Source organism: Molossus molossus, unplaced genomic scaffold, assembly GCF_014108415.1.
Source record: "Molossus molossus isolate mMolMol1 unplaced genomic scaffold, mMolMol1.p scaffold_m16_p_21, whole genome shotgun sequence".
Lineage (NCBI taxonomy): Eukaryota > Metazoa > Chordata > Mammalia > Chiroptera > Molossidae > Molossus > Molossus molossus.
In genome coordinates, this window is record NW_023425357.1 from 7,554,898 (window position 1) to 7,577,551 (window position 22,654).

Genomic DNA, 22,654 nt, shown 5'->3' on the forward strand with positions numbered 1-22,654 from the left:
CCATGTGTGATGTGTGACTGGTGGGGTAATGTGTCTTTTGTAACCTTGTATGAAATGTGTGTGTATTTGTGAAGTGTCTATCCATGTGTGCCTATGTATTCGATGTCTGTGCCTGTGCTGTGTGTCTGTATGTTATATGTGATCCATACCAGTGTGTGATGTATTTATGTGTATTTTATACATGATTTGTGTAGCTTTGTATGTCTGTGATTCTTTGAATGTGTGGTGTTTGTGTCTATAACCATGTCCTTGTGTTTCTGTGTGTGTGATATGTGTCTGTGTGTATTCAGGTGAGTGACATGTGGGTCTATACGAGAGATGTGTATCTCTTATGTCCCTGTGTCTATATGTGTGTGTTGTGTGTATGTATTCACATATGTGATGTTTATCTCTCCGTGTATCTGCTGTGACTGTGCATATGTGTGCATGTGATCCATGTCTATGTTAGTGTGTCCTGTGTTTATGTGTCTCTGAAAGTGAGGCCTGTGTGTATTTGTGTGATATGCGTGTCTGTGTGTATCTGTGTGTGTGATGCTGTCTGTGGGTATTCTTTGTTGCCTATTTGTCTGTGGAATATCTGTGTGTTAGTGGATATGTGCCTCAGTATGTCACCGTAGTGTCCGCGTGGATCTTTGTCTGTGGTGTGTGTATCTGTGTGTTCCAGGCTCTACTTTGTCTGTGGTATGTGTGGGTCTTTGTGGTGCTTTGCCAGTCCTGCGTGGCTGGGTGCATCTGTGCTGGGGGCCGGCCTGCTTGTGTTCCCAGTGCAGCCCGCTGTTCCTGCGTCTTTGTGTGTGATGTGTACGTGTCCCCGTCTGCCGATGGCTATCCACCTTTGTATGTGATGTGCTTGTCTATGAGGGTCTCTGCGACGTGTGTCAGCCATGTGTGGGCTGCGTATGCCTGCCTGATAGCTGCATCTTGGCGTGGAGCACACGTGTTCATGCTGGTGGCATGTCACGGTGGTGTCTAGGACGGCACGGTGGGCCCTGCGCTTCCCCACCCCAAGGGTCTTCTGGTCTCTGTCTGTCCCTCCCCCTACCCTCCCTCCTGGCAGCCAATGCTACTGGGGAGCCAGTTGCCATGACTACCCTCCATCCTCCCTCCATCCTCCCTCCTCCCACCCTTCCTCTGACAGGCTCTCTGCTCCCCCAATCCTAGCTGTCCTTGGGGGCGGGGCCCTTATTCTCCCCCCTCCCATCCTACCCTCTCCCCCCCCACCCCAGCAACCCCGGCTCCCTAGCTCCTCTCCTCTGTCCTCCTCTCCATCCCTTCATCTGTCTGTCCCTTCAAAGAGGGGGAGGGGGTATCTGAGCCAGTAAGCAACCCCTCCCTCCCCCTGTCCTGCGTCTCCTGCCCCTCTCCTAGGCCGGGGGAGGCCAGGGTCGCGCGGGTCCCCATGGCTGGGGGCTGAGGGCCCGCCCCCCCTCCTCCCCAGCCGCCACCACCTCCACCTCCCTTCCATCACCGACAAGATGCCTGCTCCTGGCGCCCTCATCTTCCTCGCGGCCGTCTCCGCCTCGGGCTGCCTGGCATCCCCGGCCCACCCTGGTGAGTCTGTCGGGCCATCCGGCTGTCCGGCAGCCCCCACCCCCACCCCTGACTGCCCAGGGGTCTGTCCGCGGGACGCTGGCCTCATCACCTGTGTGCATGTCTCCCTGCAGCCGAGCCTGGGCCTGGGGAACCGCGAGATGGAGCCTCTGTCAGCAGGGCCTGTGGGAGGAAGCCTGGGGCTGGGTGGGGAGGGGGTCCATTTGGGCAACATGTGTGTGTGCGCGCATGTGTGTGTGCAGGTGTGTGCAGTGAGCCGGGGGAGGACAGGGCCTCTGGGAGAACCAGGGGCCGAGGGGAAGAATACTATTTCTAAGGAGACACAGCACAGGAGGCTGTCTCTAGCCTTGGGGAGATCCTGGGCTTACCGGGTTCCCTTCTCAGGGGCTTGGGCTGGGCACAGAGGACATGTGTGTGCTCCAAGTGTCCCTAAAAGAGGCATGCCTCAACCTCACTAACAAGGGGGTTCCAGCATGGGGCAAGAATCTTCTCCCAGCCTGCAGTTGGGGGTTCACCCTCTTCCCCAAACAGGGGGTAATGAGGCTATCCGTGGGAGCAGATTGTAAATTCTGGGAGTTCCAGACTCCACTATTACTTCTCCCTTCCTCAATCCTCACTGGAATTCTTCCAAGCCTGGGGTGATGTGATGGAGGGGGTGGGGTGCTGTCCCAGCTTGGGGCGAGAGGAGGGACCCCACCCCCAATCACCTGAGAAGGCTCCAAACTACAACTCCCACAATGCGCTGGGCCATCCGGCTCCTCTGCCAAGAGGCCGCTGGTTGCAGAGTATCATGGGAGTTGTAGTCAAGACAGGCCCGGATGGGAGGGCTTGGAGTCCGGGAGCCAGGCTTCAAGTGGGGATGCCAGCCCAGCCCTGTTCCCACAGATGGATTCGCCCTGGGCCGGGCCCCTCTGGCTCCTCCCTACGCTGTGGTCCTCATTTCCTGCTCGGGTCTGCTGGCCTTCATCTTCCTCCTCCTCACTTGTCTGTGCTGCAAACGGGGTGATGTCGGCTTCAAGGTGAGGTGCAGGAGAGGGTTCCAGGTGGGGAGGAGGAAGACTCCAGCAAGGCCTTTGCCCCCAACCCAGATCAGTGGTGAGGGACAGTGGCGGTCAGTCGGAGAGCACCTTTAGGCCTGGAGTTATGGCAAAATCCTGAGGCTTGGGGTAGAGATTGGACTGAGACTGGAGACAGTTATGAGAAAGATGGGGAGACATACTTCCAAGTCGGACAATGGCATGTCTCAGCCTTGTATTCTCTCCTCCACACCTCTCCGGGACCCAGGAGTTTGAAAACCCTGAAGGGGAGGATTGCTCTGGGGAGTACACTCCCCCAGCGGAGGAGACCTCCTCCTCACAGTCGCTGCCTGATGTCTACATTCTCCCACTGGCCGAGGTCTCCCTGCCGATGCCTGCCCCACAGCCTTCACATTCAGGTACTGCCCCCTGCCCTGTCTAGGATCCGTGGTCCTTAGATCTTCCATCAGGGGCCAGGTCGCGGAGGCCCCAGGCAGCCAAGGTGAAAAGTGGAGGTGGGAGTCCCAGAATCTTGACCCTGGAGGAGGTCAGACATCATCTGGGTGGAAGCAATTGCTTAATCCAAAACCAGATTGGGGTTTTGGATTAAGCAGTCAATGGTTAGGCAATCAATGGCGAGGGCAGCCTAGATCCCAATCTCAGAGGCAGCCAATGGCAGGCTGAAGTCACATCACAGGATCTTGGAATGCCAAAGGGATTGGACACTGGAACATGTGGGCAGCTCATGAGGAGGCTGAGGCCCCATCATTGGAATGTTGGAGACAGCCAATGAAGAAAGAGATCGGTGTCTGCTTTGACCCCTCAATCCCCAGGACCGGAGTTGGGAGGTGTCACTGGCCCTTGGGAAGGGAGAGAGGCTCAGGGACCTCCTCCTTTTGCGCCCCCAGACATGACCACTCCCCTGGGCCTTAGCCGCCAGCACCTCAGCTACCTACAGGAGATTGGGAGCGGCTGGTTTGGGAAGGTGAGTGGGCTGCGGGCAGAAGGCAGGGGGTCCATACAATCCAGGGTTGTACTCCTGTTTTGTGTCCATCCCCCACCCCTGCTCCAACCACTTCTCATCTGCTCCCCAACTCCTCCCCCATCCCCTCAGCCTACCCATCACCCTCACCTCTGTCCACCTCTCACCCACCCCCACCCACCCCATCCCCCCACATCTGTCCATCAGCGCCTCCCTCCTCACTCCATTGATCACTCCGCCTCGTCACCTGGCTCTCCACGCGTCCGTCTGTCCATCCTTCCATCCGTCCCTGCATCCATCGGACTCTGGGCCCGTGAGTCTCCCCCCACGTCTGGTGGAGAATAAGGGTGGCGGGATGTGAGGGGAAGTTGGGAGCCTGGGTGGGGTGGCCATGGTCCCAGGGGAGGGGCTGGGAAAGCACACTCGCTGACGCCGGGGTCCCCCGAGCAGGTGATCCTGGGAGAGATCTTCTCGGACTACACCCCAGCCCAGGTGGTGGTGAAGGAGCTCCGGGCCAGCGCAGGGCCCCTGGAGCAGCGCAAGTTCATCTCTGAGGCGCAGCCCTACAGGTATGCGGACGTGGGCCCCCGAGGCCCTGCGCCGGTGTGCGCCTCGTGGAGGTAACTTCTGGGAGTGGGAGGAGCCACCTCTTCTGGGCTGTGCCACTCAGTCAAGAGACCTTCCCTCTCTGAGCCTCAGGTTCTTTCTTGGGACAAAGCAGGTGTATGGAAGGCAGTATGAAGAGGGCAAGAGGGGGGCCCAGAAGCAGAGCTAGAGGCCTGCCCCCTCCACTCTGAACCTCAGTATCCTCATCTGGAAAGTGAGTGCAGGAAGCCCCAGCTTTCTCCCGTAGGGGGCAGCTGAGAGGGTGCGCGGTTACCCTGTGTTAAGCACGGGGTACATCTTCAGGCCCCTGCTTTGTGGCTGAGGAAGGGTAGAATCTGAATCACGGACCAGGGCTCCGAGGAGGCAACATGGCCACTGAGGACCTCTGTCCCCTCTCCCCTGCCCCCACTGGACTAGGAGTCTGACAAAGCAGGATCCTGTTGCTTCCCTGCCTGTCTCCACTTCTAGACAAACAGTTACTAGACAAGTGCCTTGTGCCCTAGTAAGTTCCTTGTCATGGAAAGGAGACCCCTTGTCAGACAGTTTAAAAGTGAGAGAGACCCACACATTGGACTTGATCACTCCCTTGCTCTAAAACCTCCATGGCTCCCTATTGCCCACAGGACCAAGTCCCATTTCTCTGTACAGTCCATGAGCCCTGCACAGCCTGACCCTGTCACTGGGCCCCTCACCCCAGCCACCCTCCTCACTACCCTTCCACAGATCTGCCTCCGGCCCCTTGCTGTTCGCTCTGAAATATCACTCCGGCTCAGCCACCTCCAGCATCAGGTCTTAGCTCAGAGGCCTTCCCTTGCACACACATCTAAGGCAGGCCCGGGACACCCCATCACATCCGCTCACGGTTTTCTTCATAGCACACATCCATTTGTCATGTGCTCATCTGCTTAGTTGCTTCCTCGCCTGTGTCTGCTGGCCACCACTAGCCACAGATGGCTGTTTACATTTATGTGAAATCAAATCAAATCAAATGAAACATGTATTTCCTCAGCTACACTTGCCACGTTTCAAGTGCTCAGTGGCCACATGTGGCCCGTGGCTCCCATGTTAGGCAGCTTGGCTCTAGGGCGTTTTCACCTTCACGGAGAGTCCTGTTGGAGAGTGCAGGATCATACTGGTGGCTCAGGTCCATGTTGTCACCTGAGCACAAGTGCCATCAGCGCTCGGTAGGCTGAGTGAGCCAGAGACCTGAGATCAAATCCCAGCTCTGCCACCACTCCCAGCTGTGTGAGCCTGGGCAAGAGGCTTCGCCTCTCTGGGCCCCCGTGACCTCTGGATCACATGGGGGACCATCAACCTGCCTCGCAGCGTGTTGGGAGGATTTGATAGCGGAAGTGGCCGGCCTTGGCGCAGATGAGTAGGTGTGCAGGGAACCCAAGCTTCCTTTTTCTGCCACCATCCCAAATCTCCTGACTGGGGGCTCCGGCCAGTTTTCAAGCCCCAGCATGTACCGGATCCGTGGTAGAAGCAGGAACGGGGAGGGTTGGAACACAGGCTGTGGACGGCTGGGCCCTGGACCCCACAGTGCACCAGCGGCCCCTGCCTCCCGCCAGGCGCCAAGACCCTAGGCCGTGCAGCAAGGTAAACTCCTTTGTCCATCACATCTTGACTGGACACTTACTCGTCGAGGCCCTGGGGACGTGACTACATGAACGAAAAGCCCCCAATCCTTGTCTTAGTAGAGCTTGCTGATTGGTGTAAGGAGGGGCACCCCCGGTTTGGGGGTCAGTGACGTTCCCTGGGCAAATGATTGAAGCTGAGGCCAAGGGATGAGGAGGACTTGGAGAGTGGAGGGTGTGACCACAGAGAGGACTGTCAGTGCAAAGGCCCGGAGCCTCAGCAGGCACCTGTGTGTTTAGGGCACCGGGTGGGCAGCGATGCCGGGAAGGCGGCAGGGCCTGCCGCAGGGCCAGGTGGGCACTGGGGAGCCGTGGGTGGCTCTGAGCAGAACTGCAGGTCAGGGGCAGGCTGCAAGCAGGGGGCTGGGGCCAGGAGCAGGCTGAGAGAGGCCAGGATGTGAGGAGGAGGCCTGAGCTGGGGCTGCAGGGAGAGCACAGGCTGGGAGGAGTCAGGGCAGGGGGGGGGGGACAGGAAGGCTGCAGGGTGAGGAGGAAGGTGGGGGGTGGGGGCAGGGAGGCACCTGGGGGTCTGGCTCAGGAGCTGGGGGAGAGGAAATGGGGAAGGAGTGTCCTTATGGGGTGGGGAGACCTGAGGTGGGGAAACAGATCAAAGAGGGTGGCTGGGCTGGGACAGGGGCTAGCGGGAAGGGGCCGTTTCCTGAGCCAGCGCCCCTGCCCCACACCAGGAGCCTGCAGCACCCCAATGTCCTCCAGTGCCTGGGCGTCTGCGTGGAGACCCTGCCTTTTCTGCTGATCATGGAGTTCTGTCAGCTGGTGAGGCTCTGTGGGGAGGACCAAGTGGGGAGCTGGACAGGGTGGGGGCTGGGGGATGCCTAGGGTCCTAGGGCTCTGGCAAGAACATCGGCATCATCACAGCGACACCTGTGTGACAAGCGCTAAGGTGAGCACTCAGTCCACAGGTGGCGCCACTGAACTAGCAGGGATATGTGTTCTGTTATCACCCCTGCAGCTCAGAGGGGATGCCCACCGAGGCCACCCCATCCTGGCCTCCGATGGCTGGGTGTGTGGATGCCTGGGAGGGCGTGGGGGTGCTGACCCCTCCCTGCCCTTCCTCCCAGGGGGACCTGAAGCGTTACCTCCGGGCCCAGCGGCCCCCGGAGGGCCTGTCCCCTGAGCTGCCCCCTCGAGACCTGCGGACACTGCAGAGGATGGGCCTGGAGATCGCCCGAGGGCTGGCGCATCTCCACTCCCACAACTACGTGCACAGGTGCCAGCTGGGGAGCCACGGGAGCAGGGGGGGGGCTACTTGGGGGAAGTAGGTGAGGCCACCAGGGAAGGGCTCCTGGTGCTGAGGAGGCTGGAGCAGCAAACACAAAAGGGGACAACCCAGGAGGATCCCGGGAGGGGGAGGGGACAGGAGAGCAGAGGGAGGGGTTTGGAGAGGGGAGGAGTCAGGAGGAGATGGTGGGGCTTGGGGAGATGGAGGACTCAGGGTTCGAGAGGCGGAGAGGAAGGGGCGGGGTCCTGGCGGGGGGCGGGGTCCGGGCGGGGGGGCGGGTCTAGGCCTGCGGGGCGCTGCCCCTCGCTGCCCTTTCTCACCTGGCCTCCCCCCGGGCCCCAGCGACCTGGCCCTGCGCAACTGCCTGCTGACCTCTGACCTCACCGTGCGCATCGGAGATTACGGGCTGGCCCACAGCAACTACAAGGTGGGGGCTGCCTGCCTGCCTTCGCAGGGCTGAGGGCAGTGGGGGTGTCCCCGCTCGCCTGACCCTGTCCGGCCTGCCCCCCAGGAGGACTACTATCTGACCCCTGAGCGCCTGTGGATCCCGCTGCGCTGGGCAGCGCCAGAGCTGCTCGGGGAGCTGCACGGGACCTTCATGGTGGTGGACCAGAGCCGCGAGAGCAACATCTGGTGAGGGGCCTGGGCAAGGCAGGTGGCGCGGTCACAGATGTCACCCGGCTCCACGGATGGGGAGACTGAAGGCCAGAGGGTAGGCCCCCAGGGGGGTCCGGGTGGACTGTGACCTCTCTCTGCCCACTGCTCCCTACAGGTCCCTGGGGGTGACTCTGTGGGAGCTGTTTGAGTTTGGGGCACAGCCCTACCGCCACCTGTCCGACGAGGAGGTCCTTGCCTTCGTCGTCCGCCAGCAGCATGTCAAGCTGGCCCGGCCCAGGCTCAAGCTGCCCTATGCGGACTACTGGTGAGGGCCTGCCCCGACCCCCAACCTTCCACATCCCCCTCCCGTGGTCCCAGAACCCCACCACCCTTCCCACGCCACCCCAATCTCACTCACCACTCGCTGCCGCCCCTAGTGTGGGGCAGGGCTGGCCACACCCCTCCGCCAGCATCTGCTACTCGGATATTTGCGGCGGGCATGGAGTAGCAGAGCTGATGCTTGAGCCCGCTTCCTCACCCCTGGAAGCCCTCTGCTGCTTACTTTTCTCTGGCTCTGGGCTGCTCGGCCCTCACATGAGCCAAACTCCTCACCTCGGCCTCGCTGTCCCTTCTTCCTCTCGGTCCCTGTCCTCTCTCTGGGTCTCTGTCTCTCCCTGGGTGTCTGTCCCCCTCTCTGAGTGTTTGTCCCCCCCGCTCTGGGTCTCTGTCTCTCCCCCTGGGTGTCTGTCTCCCTCTCTGGGTGTTTGTCCCCCTCACTCTGGGTCTCTGTCTCTCCCCCTGGGTGTCTGTCCCCCTCTCTGGGTGTTTGTCCCCCTCGCTCTGGGTCTCTGTCTCTCTCTGGGTGTCTGTCCCCCTCTCTGAGTGTTTGTCCCCCCCGCTCTGGGTCTCTGTCTCTCCCCCTGGGTGTCTGTCCCCCTCTCTGGGTGTTTGTCCCCCTCGCTCTGGGTCTCTGTCTCTCCCTGGGTGTCTGTCCCCCTCTCTGAGTGTTTGTCCCCCCCGCTCTGGGTCTCTGTCTCTCCCCCTGGGTGTCTGTCCCCCTCTCTGGGTGTTTGTCCCCCCTGCTCTGGGTCTCTGTCTCTCCCTGGGTGTCTGTCCCCCTCTCTGAGTGTTTGTCCCCCCTGCTCTGGGTCTCTGTCTCTCCCCCTGGGTGTCTGTCCCCCTCTCTGGGTGTTTGTCCCCCCTGCTCTGGGTCTCTGTCTCTCCCTGGGTATCTCTCCCCCTCTCTGGGTGTCTGTCCCCCTCTCTGGGTGTTTGTCCCCCTCTCTCTGGGTGTCTGTCCCCCTCTCTGGGTGTCTGTCCCTCTCTCTGGGTGTCTGTCCCCCTCTCTGGGTGTCTGTCCCCCTCTCTCTGGGTGTCTGTCCCCCTCTCTCTGGGTGTCTGTCCCTCTCTCTGGGTGTCTGTCCCCCTCTCTGGGTGTCTGTCCCCCTCTCTGGGTGTTTGTCCTCCTCTCTCTGGGTGTCTGTCCCCCTCTCTGGGTGTCTGTCCCCTCTCTGGGTGTCTGTCCCCCTCTCTGGGTGTTTGTCCCCCAGTGGCCCCCGACCGCAGGGCTCTGCCTCACTCTGGCCTCCCCGTCGCCGCAGGTACGACATTCTGCAGTCCTGCTGGCGGCCACCTGCCCAGCGCCCCTCAGCCTCTGATCTCCAGCTGCAGCTCACCTACCTGCTCTCTGAGCGGCCCCCACGGCCTCCACCACCACCACCACCCCCCCGAGATGGCCCCTTCCCCTGGCCCTGGCCTGCGACCCACAGCGCGCCCCGCCCGGGGACCCTCTCCTCGCCATTCCCCCTTTTGGATGGCTTCCCTGGGGCCGACCCTGATGACGTGCTGACGGTCACCGAGAGCAGCCGTGGCCTCAACCTTGAGTGCCTGTGGGAGAAGGCGCGGCGGGGAGCTGGCCGGGGTGGGGGGGCGCCCCCCTGGCAGCCAGCGTCTGCACCCCCAGCGCCCCATACTAACCCCTCCAACCCGTTCTACGAGGCGCTGTCCACGCCCAGCGTGCTGCCGGTCATCAGCGCCCGCAGCCCCTCTGTGAGCAGCGAGTATTACATCCGCCTGGAGGAGCATGGCTCCCCGCCCGAGCCCCTCTTCCCCAATGACTGGGACCCCCTGGACACAGGAGTGCCTGCCCCCCAGGCGCCCCAGCCCCCCTCCGAGGTCCCCCAGCTGGTGTCCGAGACCTGGGCCTCCCCCCTCTTCCCCGCGCCCCGGCCCTTCCCAGCCCAGCCCTCAGCATCGGGCAGCTTCCTCCTGAGTGGCTGGGACCCCGAGGGCCGGGGCGCGGGGGAGACCCTGGCAGGAGACCCTGCCGAGGTGCTGGGAGAGCGGGGGGCCACATGGGCCGAAGAGGAGGAGGAGGAGGAGGAGGGCAGCTCCCCAGGAGAGGACAGCAGCAGCCTTGGGGGTGGCCCCAGCCGCCGGAGCCACCTACCCTGTCCCCTGTGCAGCCGCGAGGGGGCCTGCTCCTGCTTGCCCCTGGAGCGGGGGGAAGCTGTCGCCGGCTGGGGGGGCCACCCTGCTCTTGGCTGTCCCCATCCCCCAGAGGACGACTCGTCCTTGAGGGCAGAGCGGGGCTCCCTGGCCGACCTGCCTATGGCCCCCCCTTCTTCGGCCCCCCCCGAGTTTCTGGACCCCCTCATGGGGGCGGCAGCGCCGCAGTACCCCGGGCGGGGGCCACCACCCGCTCCCCCCCCCCCCGCCGCCACCTCCCCGGGCCCCTACGGACCCCGCCGTATCCCCAGACCCCCCTTCAGCCGTGGCCAGTCCCGGCTCAGGCCTGTCGTCTCCGGGCCCCAAGCCGGGGGACAGCGGCTACGAGACCGAGACCCCTTTTTCCCCCGAGGGAGCCTTCCCAGGTGGGGGGGCAGCCGAGGAGGAAGGGGTCCCTCGACCGCGGGCTCCCCCCGAGCCCCCCGACCCGGGAGCGCCCCGGCCGCCCCCAGACCCGGGTCCCCTCCCCATTCCGGGGACCCGGGAGAAGCCAACCTTCGTAGTTCAGGTGAGCACCGAGCAGCTGCTGATGTCCCTGCGGGAGGACGTGACAAGGAACCTCCTGGGGGAGAAGGCGACAACCCCCCGAGAGACGGGGCCCAGGAAGGCAGGGAGAGGCCCCGGGAACAGAGAGAAAGTCCTGGGCCCGAGCAGGGACCCCACAGTCCTGGGCAGCGAGAAGAAAGCCTCAAGCCCGGACGAGGACCCAAGCCTCCCCTCGAACGGGCTGACAGTGTTGGAGAACGGGGGACAGACAGCCCCAGGCCTCGAGGAGAAGGTAGCAGAGAATGGGGGCCCGGGATTCCCGGAGAGAGAAGAGAAAGTGCTGGAGAATGGGGACCTGACGCCCACAAGGAGGGAGGAGACAGTGCTGGAGAATGGGGAGCTGAGGTCCCCAGAGAGAGAAGAGACAGTGCTGGCGAATGGGGCACTGACACCCCCAAAGATGGAGGAGATGGTGTCCGAGAATGGGGGCCTGAGACTCCCCAGGAACACAGAGAGGCTGCCAGAGACTGGGCCTTGGAGAGCCCCAGGGCCCTGGGAGAAGATGCCCGAGAGTGGGGGTCCAGCCCCCACGATAGGGGAGCCAGTCCCAGAGACCTCGCTGGAGAGAGCCCCCACACCCGTCGCAGTGGCCTTGCCCCAGAACGGCGGGGAGACAGCCCCTGGCCCCATTGGCCAAGTCCCCAGGAGCGGGGGGCTGGAACTGGGGACCAAGAGGAGAGCCCCCGAAACTGGGGGGGCGTCGAGAGCCCCCGGGGCTGGGAGGCTGGACCTCGGGAGTGGGGCCCGAGCCCCAGTGGGCCTGGGGACGGCCCCCGGCGGCGGCCTCGGAAGCGGCGTGGACGCAAAGGCAGGATGGGCAGACAGCACGAGGCCACAGCCGCCTCCGCCTCTGCCGCCGCCGGAGCCACAGCCGAAGAGGCCGGAGCCAGTGCCCCAGAGAGCCAGGCCGGAGGTGGCCCCCGAGGGAGAGCCCGGGGTCCCAGACAGCAGGGCCGGCGGAGACCTGGCACCCAACGGAGACGGGGACCCCCCCAAGCCCGAGAGGAAGGGCCCCGAGATGCCACGACTGTTCTTGGACTTGGGACCCCCTCAGGGGAACAGCGAGCAGATCAAAGGTGAGGAGGCTGCTGGGAGCAGGGGAGTGAGGTTGGGGGGCCCAGGGAGCACGGCTGAGAATCTCGGGCTCCAGGGTGGCAGACAGGTCAGGCTGGTGGTGACAAGTGCAGACACGGGAGCTGCACTGCCTGGGCTGAGAGCCCTAGCTCTGTGACCTTGGACAAATGACCTTCCTTCTCTGGGCCTCAGTTTCCCCATCTGCCCAAATATGGATGGCAAGAAGAGCACCTCCCTAATAGGGTTGTTTTAAGGGTTAAATGAGTTAAGACTTTCGTGCCTGGCACTCTTTTAAAAAAATTTTTTTTCCCTTTATTGATTTTAGAGAGAGAGAGGAAGTGAGAGGGAGAGAGAGATAGAAACATCGATGAGAGAGAACATCAACTGGCCGCCTCCTGCATGCCCCCCACTGGGGATCAGGCCCACAACCTGGGCATGCGTCCTGACAGGGAATCAAACCAGCGACCTCTTGGTGCATAAGTTGACACTCAACCACTGAGCCACACAGGTGGGACATATCTGGCACCCTTTTTTTTTTTTTAAATCCTCACCTGAGGACATTTTCCCATTTTTTGTTCAGATTGAGTGGGAGGGAGGGAGAGAGAGAGAAACATCAATGTGAAAGGGACACATCAAGTGGTTGCCACCCTCACGACCCAACCAGGGCCGGGGACAAACTGCAACCGAGGTACATGCCCTTAGTGGGAACCGAACCCTGGTCTCTCTGGACCACAGGCTGACGCTCTAACCACTGAGCCAAACCAGCCAGGGCATGTCTGGCACTCTTAATCACCTGCTTTTATTACTGGGGTCCATAGACCAGGGGTCTAAAATTCAGATACTCTCAGGGGCCAGACAGTATTGAGGAATGAATGAGGTCAGCGGGAGGGCTGGGAGGGAGCTGGGGAGGCTACAGCCACTTCTGGGCTCCATTCAGGAATGCCCCCTGGGGTTGCCCAATCAGCTGCTTTCCCCTTTTAAACCACAGTTTTTGGTGTCTTAAAGGTCGAAACCAATTCAAATGCAGCTTATCTGTTGGCTGGGCTGCCAACATGTGATCTCTGGTTTCAACTTCTCAGCCAGCTGAGGCATCTATGGAGTGGGCCAGGCCCTGAGCTGCCCAAGGCTGGGACCCAGGGAGGCTCAGGCCCAGCACTGCCCCGTGGTACTGGTGACCTGAAGGCCGTCGAAATGCCTCTTCTGGAACTTGAGTTTGGATAGGAACACAGGAAGCGTTTTGTCACAGAGGGGACGAGTTAAGAGAAGCTAAATTGAGTTCGAAAAGGAAGTTCCAGGCAGAAGGAATAGCCTAGGCAAAGGCTCAGTATGGGGAGAAACGGGGAGGTGGTCCTTGTGGCTGGATGGAAGACAAGTCCCTATTTAGTTGTAGGCACAGGGACTGTGGATCCATTGGAATCACCCGCATGCCTGATTTCCTTAAATACTGGTATGAAAGTCCTAAGTGACCGGGCCCTGTTTTTGTTTTGTTTTATCCTCATCTGAGGACATTTTTTTTGTTCAGATAGAGTGGGAGGGAGAGAGAGGAAGAAAGAGAGACAGAGAAACATCGACGTGAAAGGGACACATCAAGTGGCTGCCACCCACACGACCAACCAGGGCCAGGGACAAACTGCAACCAAGGCACGTGCCCTTAGTGGGAACCGAACTCGGGTCTCTCTGGACGCTCTTAACTGCTGAGCCAAACCGGCCAGGGCCGTGCCCTGTTTTATATGGACAAACTCACAGCCGCACTTGAGTGAAGGGTTACATTTTCATTTACCAGAGGAGCCTGTGGCTCAGGAAGAGGTCTGGGCAGAGAATGTCCCTTCCTCAAACCCTGTTTTGTGAGAACACTACCACTTCCTTGAGGTTGTCGTGGAGAGTTAGCAGCCAGCTGTGTCAGGAAAGACCCCCGCAGCATGAAAACCTCAGGGGATGAGCCGCTAAGATGCCTCAAGATCTGAGGTGGGGGGAGGGGTGATGTTGCTGGGTGAGAAGATGCTGGGAATAGCCTGCTTTTTTTTTTAAACCAGTGAACTCCTACTCATCCTTCAAGACCCCATTCAGATTTCTCCTGCCCTGGGAAGTCTTCCTGATTTCTTTTTTTCTTTTCTTTTTTTTTTATATCCTCACCCGAGGACATTTTTTTTTTTTTGATATTTTGTTCAGATAGAGTAGGAGGGAGAGAGAGAGAGAGAAACATCGACGTGAAAGGGACACATCGAGTGGTTGCCACCCTCACGACCCAACCAGGGCCGGGGACAAACTGCAACCGAGGTACATGCCCATAGCGGGAACCGAACCCGGGTCTCTCGGGACCGCAGGCCGATGCTCTAACCGCTGAGCCAAACCGGCCAGGGCGAAGTCTTCCTGATTTCTAAAGGCTGTCATCCTGTCCTTCCTCTGGGTAGCCACAGTCCCTGATAACTGCCTCTATACAGCACCTGCCCACACAAACCCTATCACCCTGAGATGGGTGGTCAGGGAAAGCCTCAATCTGGAGGTAAATTTTGAGCAGACATGAAGGAATGAGCCAGGTGGACATCAGGTAGAGGGCACTGAGATGGGCACTACCTTGGCATGTTCAGGGAACAACAAAGGGCCAGTGAAGCTGGAGGAGAGTGAATAAGGGGAGGAGAGTGACCTGGTCCTCATCCATCTTTCTCCCTGCCCCTTGCTCACCCTCCTCTGATCCCCACCATCGCCCCCTTCCCCCCCAGGGCCTGGCACACAGTTCACTTATGCTGTAATGGAATGAGTGGCCCCTGTCCATTTACCAGTGAGGAAACAGAGGCTCAGAGAGGTGGATCTGCTTGCCCAGGGGCACATTGCAAGTGAGTGGGTTAGGCTTGGGGTTCAAAGCCAGTTTTCCTTCTCCAGGGACCTGAAGCCCTTCTCTCCCAGCAGGATGAAATCAGGGAGACTAGGGGCAGGGAAAGGGCCTGCAGATGGTCAGACACCCCCATTTCGTCTGGTGATTGAGGGCCAGAGAGGGAAACTGCTTTGGTCAACATCACATAGCAGGGATTCATCCGTTCATTACTCCCACAGATACTGAGTACTTCTATGTGCTTGGGGTTCGGGGATGCAGCAAGAACAAGAGGGACTCGGGCTCTGTTCTGTGGAAAGGCAAACATTCATCACATCACCACAGAAATATAATTATATACTGAGAGAATCTGCTCAGAAGGAGAGGAGCTTGATGCTCTGGGTGCAGAGCTAGTGGTCTGGACTGATAACCTCCCAGAAGATCGCAGAAGGCTCTGGAAGCCCAGATATAGCTGGAGGATAAATAGGACTTAAGTTAGAAAAGGGAGTTCCAGGCAGAGGGAGCAGCCTATGCAAAGGCTCAGAGGTGGGAGGAATAGGGAGGTGGTTTCTATGGCTGGATGGAAGTCAAGCCAGAATGAGGTGGGGACAGGGCCTGGAGAGGTCAGCAGGCCCCGGGCACTCCGGCCTGGGGGCCGTGGGAAGTTGGCACTGGGGAGGATTACGCACTGGAGTTAGGGGTAGATCTCTCGCTCTGTGTGGAGAAAGGCCCCAGTGCAGCCCCTGGGTTCACAAGGAGGGAAACTGAGGTCCAGATTGTGGTCTGAGCGTACCTGAGGGCACACAGCTAGGCGGGAGGCATGGCTCAGTTTTCCGGGGATTAGGGGCTCACCGCGTCTCTCCTCTTGCAGCCAAGCTTTCGCGACTCTCGCTGGCGCTGCCGCCGCTTACGCTCACGCCGTTCCCGGGGCCGGGCCCGCGGCGGCCCCCATGGGAGGGCGCGGACGGCGGGGCGGCTGGCGGGGAGGCCGGCGGGGTGGGGTCACCGGGGCCGGTGGAGGAGGACGGGGAGGACGAGGACGAGGAGGAGGACGAGGAGGCAGCGGCGGCGGGGCCGCGGGGCCCCGGGAGGTCACGGGCAGCCCCGGTGCCGGTCGTGGTGAGCAGCGCCGACGCGGACGCGGCCCGCCCGTTGCGGGGGCTGCTCAAGTCACCGCGCGGGGCCGACGAGCCCGAGGACAGCGAGCTGGAGAGGAAGCGCAAGATGGTCTCCTTCCACGGGGACGTGACCGTCTACCTCTTCGACCAGGTGCGCGGCCGAGAGGGGCACAGGTGCTGGGGGCGGGGCGGGCAAAGTGAGGGCGCGGGACCGGGGAATGGGGCGGGGCCAGGAGAGTGCGCGTGGACCTGGAAAGGGGGACACCTGCTAGGCAGGGCGGAGCCTGGACAGAGGCTAAGGAAAAGGCGTTAGGAGAATTGGGGCGCGGTGTCCTGGAAGATGGGGGCGGGGCCTAGTGAAGTTTGGGGCGGGGTTTATACACCGATATAAACCCCGTGGTAGAAGCTAAGGGGCTAGCTCAGGACGGATCTTACCCATTAGGGGGGCCATGGAGAGGCTGCAGGTAGGGTTTAAGAGATGCGGCTTGCAGTGTTAAAATGGTTTGGAATGGGTTCGGGGATGGGCTGAGCTAATGAACTGGGGCGGGGCCTAGAGAAATGTGTAACTGGAGCTGGGGGGCAGGTAGTGTTGAAGAGAAACGGGGAGGGCGGGGCGGTGCTTGTGGGCCGGAGCCGTGTCTAAATGAACCTGAGGCGGGGCAGACCGGGCTGAGGTCCTAAACGAATGAGAACAGGGTCCTGAGCTGTGGCTGGGGCCACTGAAACAAAAGGCTGGAGCGAGGCCACTTCTGAGCGCGGGGCTAGGGGCCCAGGCCTCGGAGGGTCGGGGTGCGCAAGGTGGGTAGGAATTTGTAGGACCAGAGCAGCAGGTAGTTCTGGGGTCCGAATTTGGACTTTGCAGTCGAGATCTCGGAAGTAGGTAGGGGTCATGGAGACGGGGCGGGAGTTAGGGAGATAGTATTGGGTTCGGGGCTCCCGTGGAGGCAGAGCGTTAAGGAGCCCAGGAGAGAATTCCCGCGGCCGGGAGCTTAGGTGTGGGGGCGGGGCTCTGCAATCGGGGGGCCTGAAGCTTCGAAGGCAGATTAGAGATTAGGGGGTGCAGCCATCTCCAGAACGTTTAACAGTGAACGGAGAAACGTTAGCGGGTTTTGTTGCGTGTTGGGATGCAGTGATGGGATGTGACGGTTTGCCCGCTCTCGCCTCCCTTAATCTGTCTTCCCAGGAGACGCCAACCAACGAACTGAGCGTCCAGGGCCCCCCCGAGGGGGACACGGACCCGTCAACGCCGCCAGCGCCCCCGACGCCTCCCCACCCCGCCACCCCCGGAGATGGGTTTCCCAGCAACGACAGCGGCTTTGGTGAGCGGTGGGCGGGGCCGGGGGCGGGGCGTGGTGGGTGGGGCCTGAGGAGGGCGTGGTCTGAGGATGGGAACTGAAGTTGCGCGGGCTCCAGAAGTGTCTGAGCCTCTGACCTGGTCCTCTCCTCTCCCTGCTCACCCCCTTTCCGCTAGGAGGCAGTTTCGAGTGGGCGGAGGATTTCCCCCTCCTCCCCCCGCCAGGGCCGCCCCTGTGCTTCTCCCGCTTCTCCGTCTCGCCTGCGCTGGAGACCCCGGGGCCCCCCACCCGGGCCCCCGACGCCAGGCCCGCAGGTACGGTGCTTAGATCCTCGGCCCTGCCCCCACCTTTGCCGAGCTCTCTCTGTCCCCCTGTCTCCCTCCACATTCTTTTTTATGCATTATTGATTTTTAGAGAGAGAGGGAAAGATAGAAACATCGATTGGCCGGCTCCTGCATGCCCCCCACTGGGGATCGGCCCCACACCTGGGCATGTGTCCTGACCGGGAATCGAACCAGTGACCTCTTGGTGCATGGCTCGCTGCTCAACCACTGAGCCACACGAGCTGGGCTCCCGCCACATTCTTGTCCTCGCCTCTGAATTTCCCTGCCTCCCTCTCTTCAGCCTCCTCCTTCCTCTCCCTGTCAACACTTTGCTCATCCCTGAGACCAGCTCAGACCAGGTGGTGTCCATTAGATGGGCCTCCCTGAGCCTCAGTTTCCCCTTCTGTAAGGATCTCTTCTGAGTCTTTCCCATCTTTGCCTCCTCTCTGGGTCGGGCTCCTGCCGGGCACTTTGAGGACCCTCAGCCCACCTCCCTCCGGGAATACACATTGAGCAGATGCAGACAGGGAGAGAGAACTGAATCTGAGCAGAGAGAACCCGGCCAGGGAATCCCGCAGCAATAGCAACAACAACAATAATAATAGCAAGTACTCACAGAGACCCTACCATGTGCTTGCCGCATCTCAACTCATTTAATCCTCCCTATGATCCCATGGGGTGGATTCTAGCCTCATCCCCATTTTACAAAAGAGGAAACCCAGGCACGGAGGGGAATCAGGAGCTGGGATGAAAACCCAGCTGCCTGGCCTGCGTCCATGCCCTCTCCAGTGTTTGTCAAGTCCCTTTCCTGTGGTGTTTCTTATACGCCATCTCGCTAATCCTCACCACCTCCTTGGGAGAGGGACATGTCACCCTTAGTTTTTGACTGTCCCAAAGCTAAGGCCATTCTCACAGAGAGGAGGACACAGCCCTGTCCCAGGGCAGGACTGAGACTAGAGAGGGATGAGACCCAGGTTCTCTGCTGCCCCCTGCTGACAATGCAGAGGACTCCCCTGGATGCCAGGCCTGCACTGGGCCAGGCAGGTAGGTTCAGGTGTCCTTCCTGACAGAGCTGAGAAGGTAGAAGGGACAGCTGGACCTTTTCAGGGTGGGTTCCACTTCCGCTTTCCCAAATCGGGCCTGAGTCCTGGAGCTGGCTGGCCCTGCCACTTCTTGGCTGAGTGACATAAAGCGAGTCGCTTTCCCTCTTTGTGCCTCAGTTTCCTCATCTGTGGCATGGGGATGATAACAGACTCGAACTCATAAGATTGTTGAGAGGACTTACATGGCGTAATCCTCCCCATGCACAGAGCACAGAGCCTGAGCCCGTAGCAGTGAGTGGTCTCTAACTGGTAGCTGTCACTGTGCTTAAATAAGTAAATGCTTTTGTTTTGTTTTGTTTTGAATACGTTTTTATTGATTTTTTTCTAGAGAGAGAGGAAGAGAGAGAGAGAGAAATATTGACATGTCAGAAACATCGATCGGCTGCCTCCTGCACACTCCCCACTGGAGATCGACACAACCTGGGCATGTTGCCCTGGAATCGAACCAGGACCTCTCAGTCCATGGGACGATGCTCAGTCCACTGAGCCACACCGGCCAGGCAATCAGTAGATGTTTATTGAGCATTGGCTGTGTGCAGGCACATGCTGGACCAGGACCCCATGCTGAGCAAGATTGATGAGCCCCGCCCCACCCCCACTGACCCCACAATCCTCTGAGAAAGCAGATGACACAAGGAAAGGGCTTTGTCTCCGCGCCATATAACAAGGGACTTGAAGGGTTCATTGTCGTTAACTAGGTGAAGAGGAAGCGGACAGGGAGCTAGCCGACTGAACAGGTTGCACAAAGGGCCTGAGGCAGAGAGAGCTTGGCCAGCCTAAGGAACAGAAGGGGAGTGCTGTGTCTAGGGGTGACTAAGAGAGTGGGGCAGATGGAGGGTGGGGGTGGTGAGGTGAGAGGGGGCAGGGCAGGCCATGTAGGGCTTGGGGGTGGGCTGAGGGGTGGGGATTTAGTCCTGGGGGCGTTAGCGAGCCACGGGAGGGCTGTGACAGAGGATGGGCCAACTCAGCTCCCTCTGGGGCCACATGGGGCCGACTGGAGGCTGGGAAGGAGGCCGGGTCCCAGTCTGGGAGGGAGACGCCAGTACACTTCCTGTCAAGGGCAGGAGGGATGGCGCTGAGGGCTGACTCTTCACTTGGCTACAGCATCAGGTTTCGCCCCAAATGTCACTTCCTCCCAGAGGCTTTCTCTGAGGCCCCTATGAACACAGGGTGGGGTGGGTTCCAGAGCCAGGGGACAGTGGCCAAGTGGTGAGTCAGGGCTGAGGCTGGCCCGGCCAGCAGTGAAGATGACTTTACTTTTAATCACCCGGGGGAGAGGGAGGACCGATTGTCTGAGACTCCCCGTCCCTCCGCTCTGTCCAGCTAGTCCCCTGCAGCTGGCTGGGACGCTGCGGAGCCAGGACGCGGCCCAGCTCAGTCCTGTGCTCGCAATGGCTCTGCTGACAAATGTCCCCCAGATGCTGAGTGATGCCACGTGCCCCAGCGTCTCCCCAGTCCTCTGAAAAGGACACGAGGGTCATGCGCCCCATTTAAATAGGAGGAAACAGGCTCAGGAGGAGAAGCAAGGGCAGTGACTTGAGCTGGGCCGCTCAGGAAAGAGGTGTGGGGTGGAGAGGGAGGGCCCCGAGTGGCTCCGGTGAGACCCTGTCCCCGGCGGTGTGGAATGGGGCTGGCAGCTGTCCTTCCAGGGGAGAGGACGGTCGTGGGAAGTAGGTGGGAGCGCCCTGTGCCGGACGCCGGGGTGCAGCAGTGACCGCACACCTGTCCTCCCCGAGCTTCCCATCTAGGGGGACAAGCAGACAGGCAGCCCGTCAGCAATGACTGGGATTATCTCAGAGGAGAAAAAGAAAAAGAACCACCGCACAATGTGATAGAATGACGGGGGTGGGGTGGGGGGTGGGGTGGGGTGGGGCTGCTTGACTGAAATGGCCAGGGAAGGCCTCTGAGGAGGGGGCGCTGCAGCAGGGACCCTAGTTCATGGGCGAGCTAAGGAAAGGGAATTCTATGCAGTGGGAATCACAAGTGCAAAGGCCCTGGGGTAGGACTGCTTGGAGCCTAGAAGGTACAGCGAGGAGGCCATGGTGGCTGGAGCAGAGCAAGCGAGGGGGAGTAAGGTGAGGACAGAAAGGGGACCCAGCGGACTGAACTGACGGGGCCTGGGGCCTGGAGAGCTAAGAGGCTTGTTCTCACTCCAAGTGCAGCCGAAGCCGTGAGCCTGTCTGCCCAGTAATTCTGTCTCTCTCCACTCCCTTCATCCTCAGGCCCCGTGGAGAACTGATCCCCCGAAGACTCGAGCCCCCTGCGCCCCCAGAAGAGGGGTTGAGAATAGAATCCTCTGTGGACGACGGAGCCACTGCCACCACCACAGACACCGCCTCTGGGGAGGCCCCTGAGGCTGGGCCCTCCCCGTCCCCCACCATGTGCCAAATGGGAGGCCCTGGCCCCCTGCCCCTCAGCCCCCCTGACGGCTCCCCTGACCCCCCCGACCCTCTCAGTGCCAAATGAGGCAGGAATCCCCTCCCGTCTCCCTGGAGAGCCCCCTTTCTTGGAACTGAACTGAACTTTTTCGAGCCTAGAGCCCCTCAGCACAGCGGAGGCCCTTCCCCACTCGCTCCCCGCCTCAGACGGGCAGGCTTCGGGGACCTGGACCCCCCATCTCGCGTTTCCCCTTCCCCACCCCGGCCTGGCCCCCGGAGGGGCTTCTGGTTCAAACCTTCGCGTGGCATTTTCACATTATTTAAAAAAGACAAAAAACACTTTTTGGAAAAACGCGGGGCCTGTGTGTGTTTCCGGGCGTCGAAGAGGGAAGGATGCACGGAGCAGGTACCACCCAGAAGCTGCCACCTCACCGCCTGGGTTGACGGATGGGAACATCAAGGCTCAGAAAAGCCGAAACAGCCCCACGGCGAGGCCTCCTCCGTGTCTCCGGGTCCCAGCTCTGCGCCTGTGTCTGCGCCTGACTTCACCGGCAGGCTCGGCTGTGCCAGGCCCGGTTCAAGAGTCCGCGAGGCGCCAGCGAGGGTTGGGGAAGGTCGCGGATGATGGTCAGAGCCGCTTCCACAAGGTGGCCTGTGGCGGTGACCAGAAGCTGTCCCCGGGCCAGGGCTGGGGCGAGGGGTGCCCAGTGTGACCCGCCAGCACCTGCACTGGATCACGGCCACATCCCACCCCCCTCAGAATGGCACTGCCTGTTCCTGTAAGGTCACCAGTGTCTCCCTCCCACCTGGCTCTGCCTCAGTTTACCTGTTTCTCCATGTGAACACCTCCCCCATCGCTGCATCTCCATGGGCCCGTCTCCCGTTGGTTCTGTCCCGTTTAGCTCCCTGTCTCACTGGCCCCAGTTCTGGTCACCACCTGTCTTGGAATTTTCCTGTCTCTGTCCCTCGGCCTCTTTTTTTTCCTCCGTCTAATTCTATTTCTGTTGTTTTGAGTTGCTCTGTGTCTGCTTTTGTCCCCTTGTCTGCGTCTCCTTATCGCCTTCCTGTCTCTAGGATGCTTTCCTGCCTCGTGTTTTTGTCTTGATGTGTTTCTTGGCTCCTCCTGGCTCTTGCCTGACTCTGCTTCCCTCTCTGTCTTTCCCACGGACGGCGTGTGTTTTCTCCTCCGATCTCCTGTTCGGCCTGGTCCCCGTCACTTTGGTACCAGATGCATTTGCGTATTTGAGGATGTGGTTTGGGTACTGGAGGAGGGCAGGGGCCGGGAGAGGGCACCCCGCTGGGAGGCTGTGGACTCCTGGCCCCTGATGATGAGGGCGTTGGGGTCACCTGTGAGTCTGGGGGACGGTGAAAGGGAGACAGCGTTAGGGTGTTGCCTCTTCCTACTGCTGCCCCTGCTAGGAGACCTGGTGGTGCTTGAGGTGATGCTGGGACATGCCTGCCCCGGAGGGGTGGGCTGCAGGGAACCAAGCGAGACAGGGCAGTGAGGGCCTGGACTCCGGTCTGAGGGAGGAGGGGTGCATCCATTCACCCAGCTACGCTAACAAAGTACCACAAATCGGGTGGCTTAGATCACAAGCATTTACTGCCTCACCATTCTGGAGGCTAGACGTCTGAGATCAAAGTGCAGGCAAGGTCTATTCTCTGCGTCTCCCCCAGCTCCTGGTGTTCTGCTGGGTTCCCTAGTGTGTAGATGCATCACCCCGATCTCTGCCTTTATCTCTTTTTTTGTTGTTAATCCTCACCCGAGGATATTTTCCCATTAACTTTTAGAGTGGGAGGGAGGGAGGGAGGGCGATTGAGAGAGAGAAACATCGATGAGAGAGAGACACACTAATTAGTTGCCTCCCACA

At 60.5% G+C, this 22,654-nt stretch overlaps 1 protein-coding gene across 1 annotated transcript; it reads left to right on the plus strand.

The window, feature by feature from the left end:
- Positions 1–1,445: 1,445 nt before the first annotated feature.
- On the plus strand, positions 1,446–20,686 carry LMTK3 (lemur tyrosine kinase 3). The gene is given in 16 exon segments (XM_036275362.1): positions 1,446–1,551; positions 2,437–2,570; positions 2,836–2,986; positions 3,476–3,552; positions 4,000–4,118; positions 6,479–6,566; positions 6,872–7,020; positions 7,375–7,459; positions 7,544–7,665; positions 7,805–7,954; positions 9,231–10,332; positions 10,334–11,759; positions 15,438–15,835; positions 16,868–17,003; positions 17,156–17,293; positions 20,628–20,686. Coding segments are annotated over 16 exon segments (4,368 nt in total). The 5' UTR covers positions 1,446–1,475; the 3' UTR covers positions 20,645–20,686.
- Positions 20,687–22,654: the final 1,968 nt, after the last annotated feature.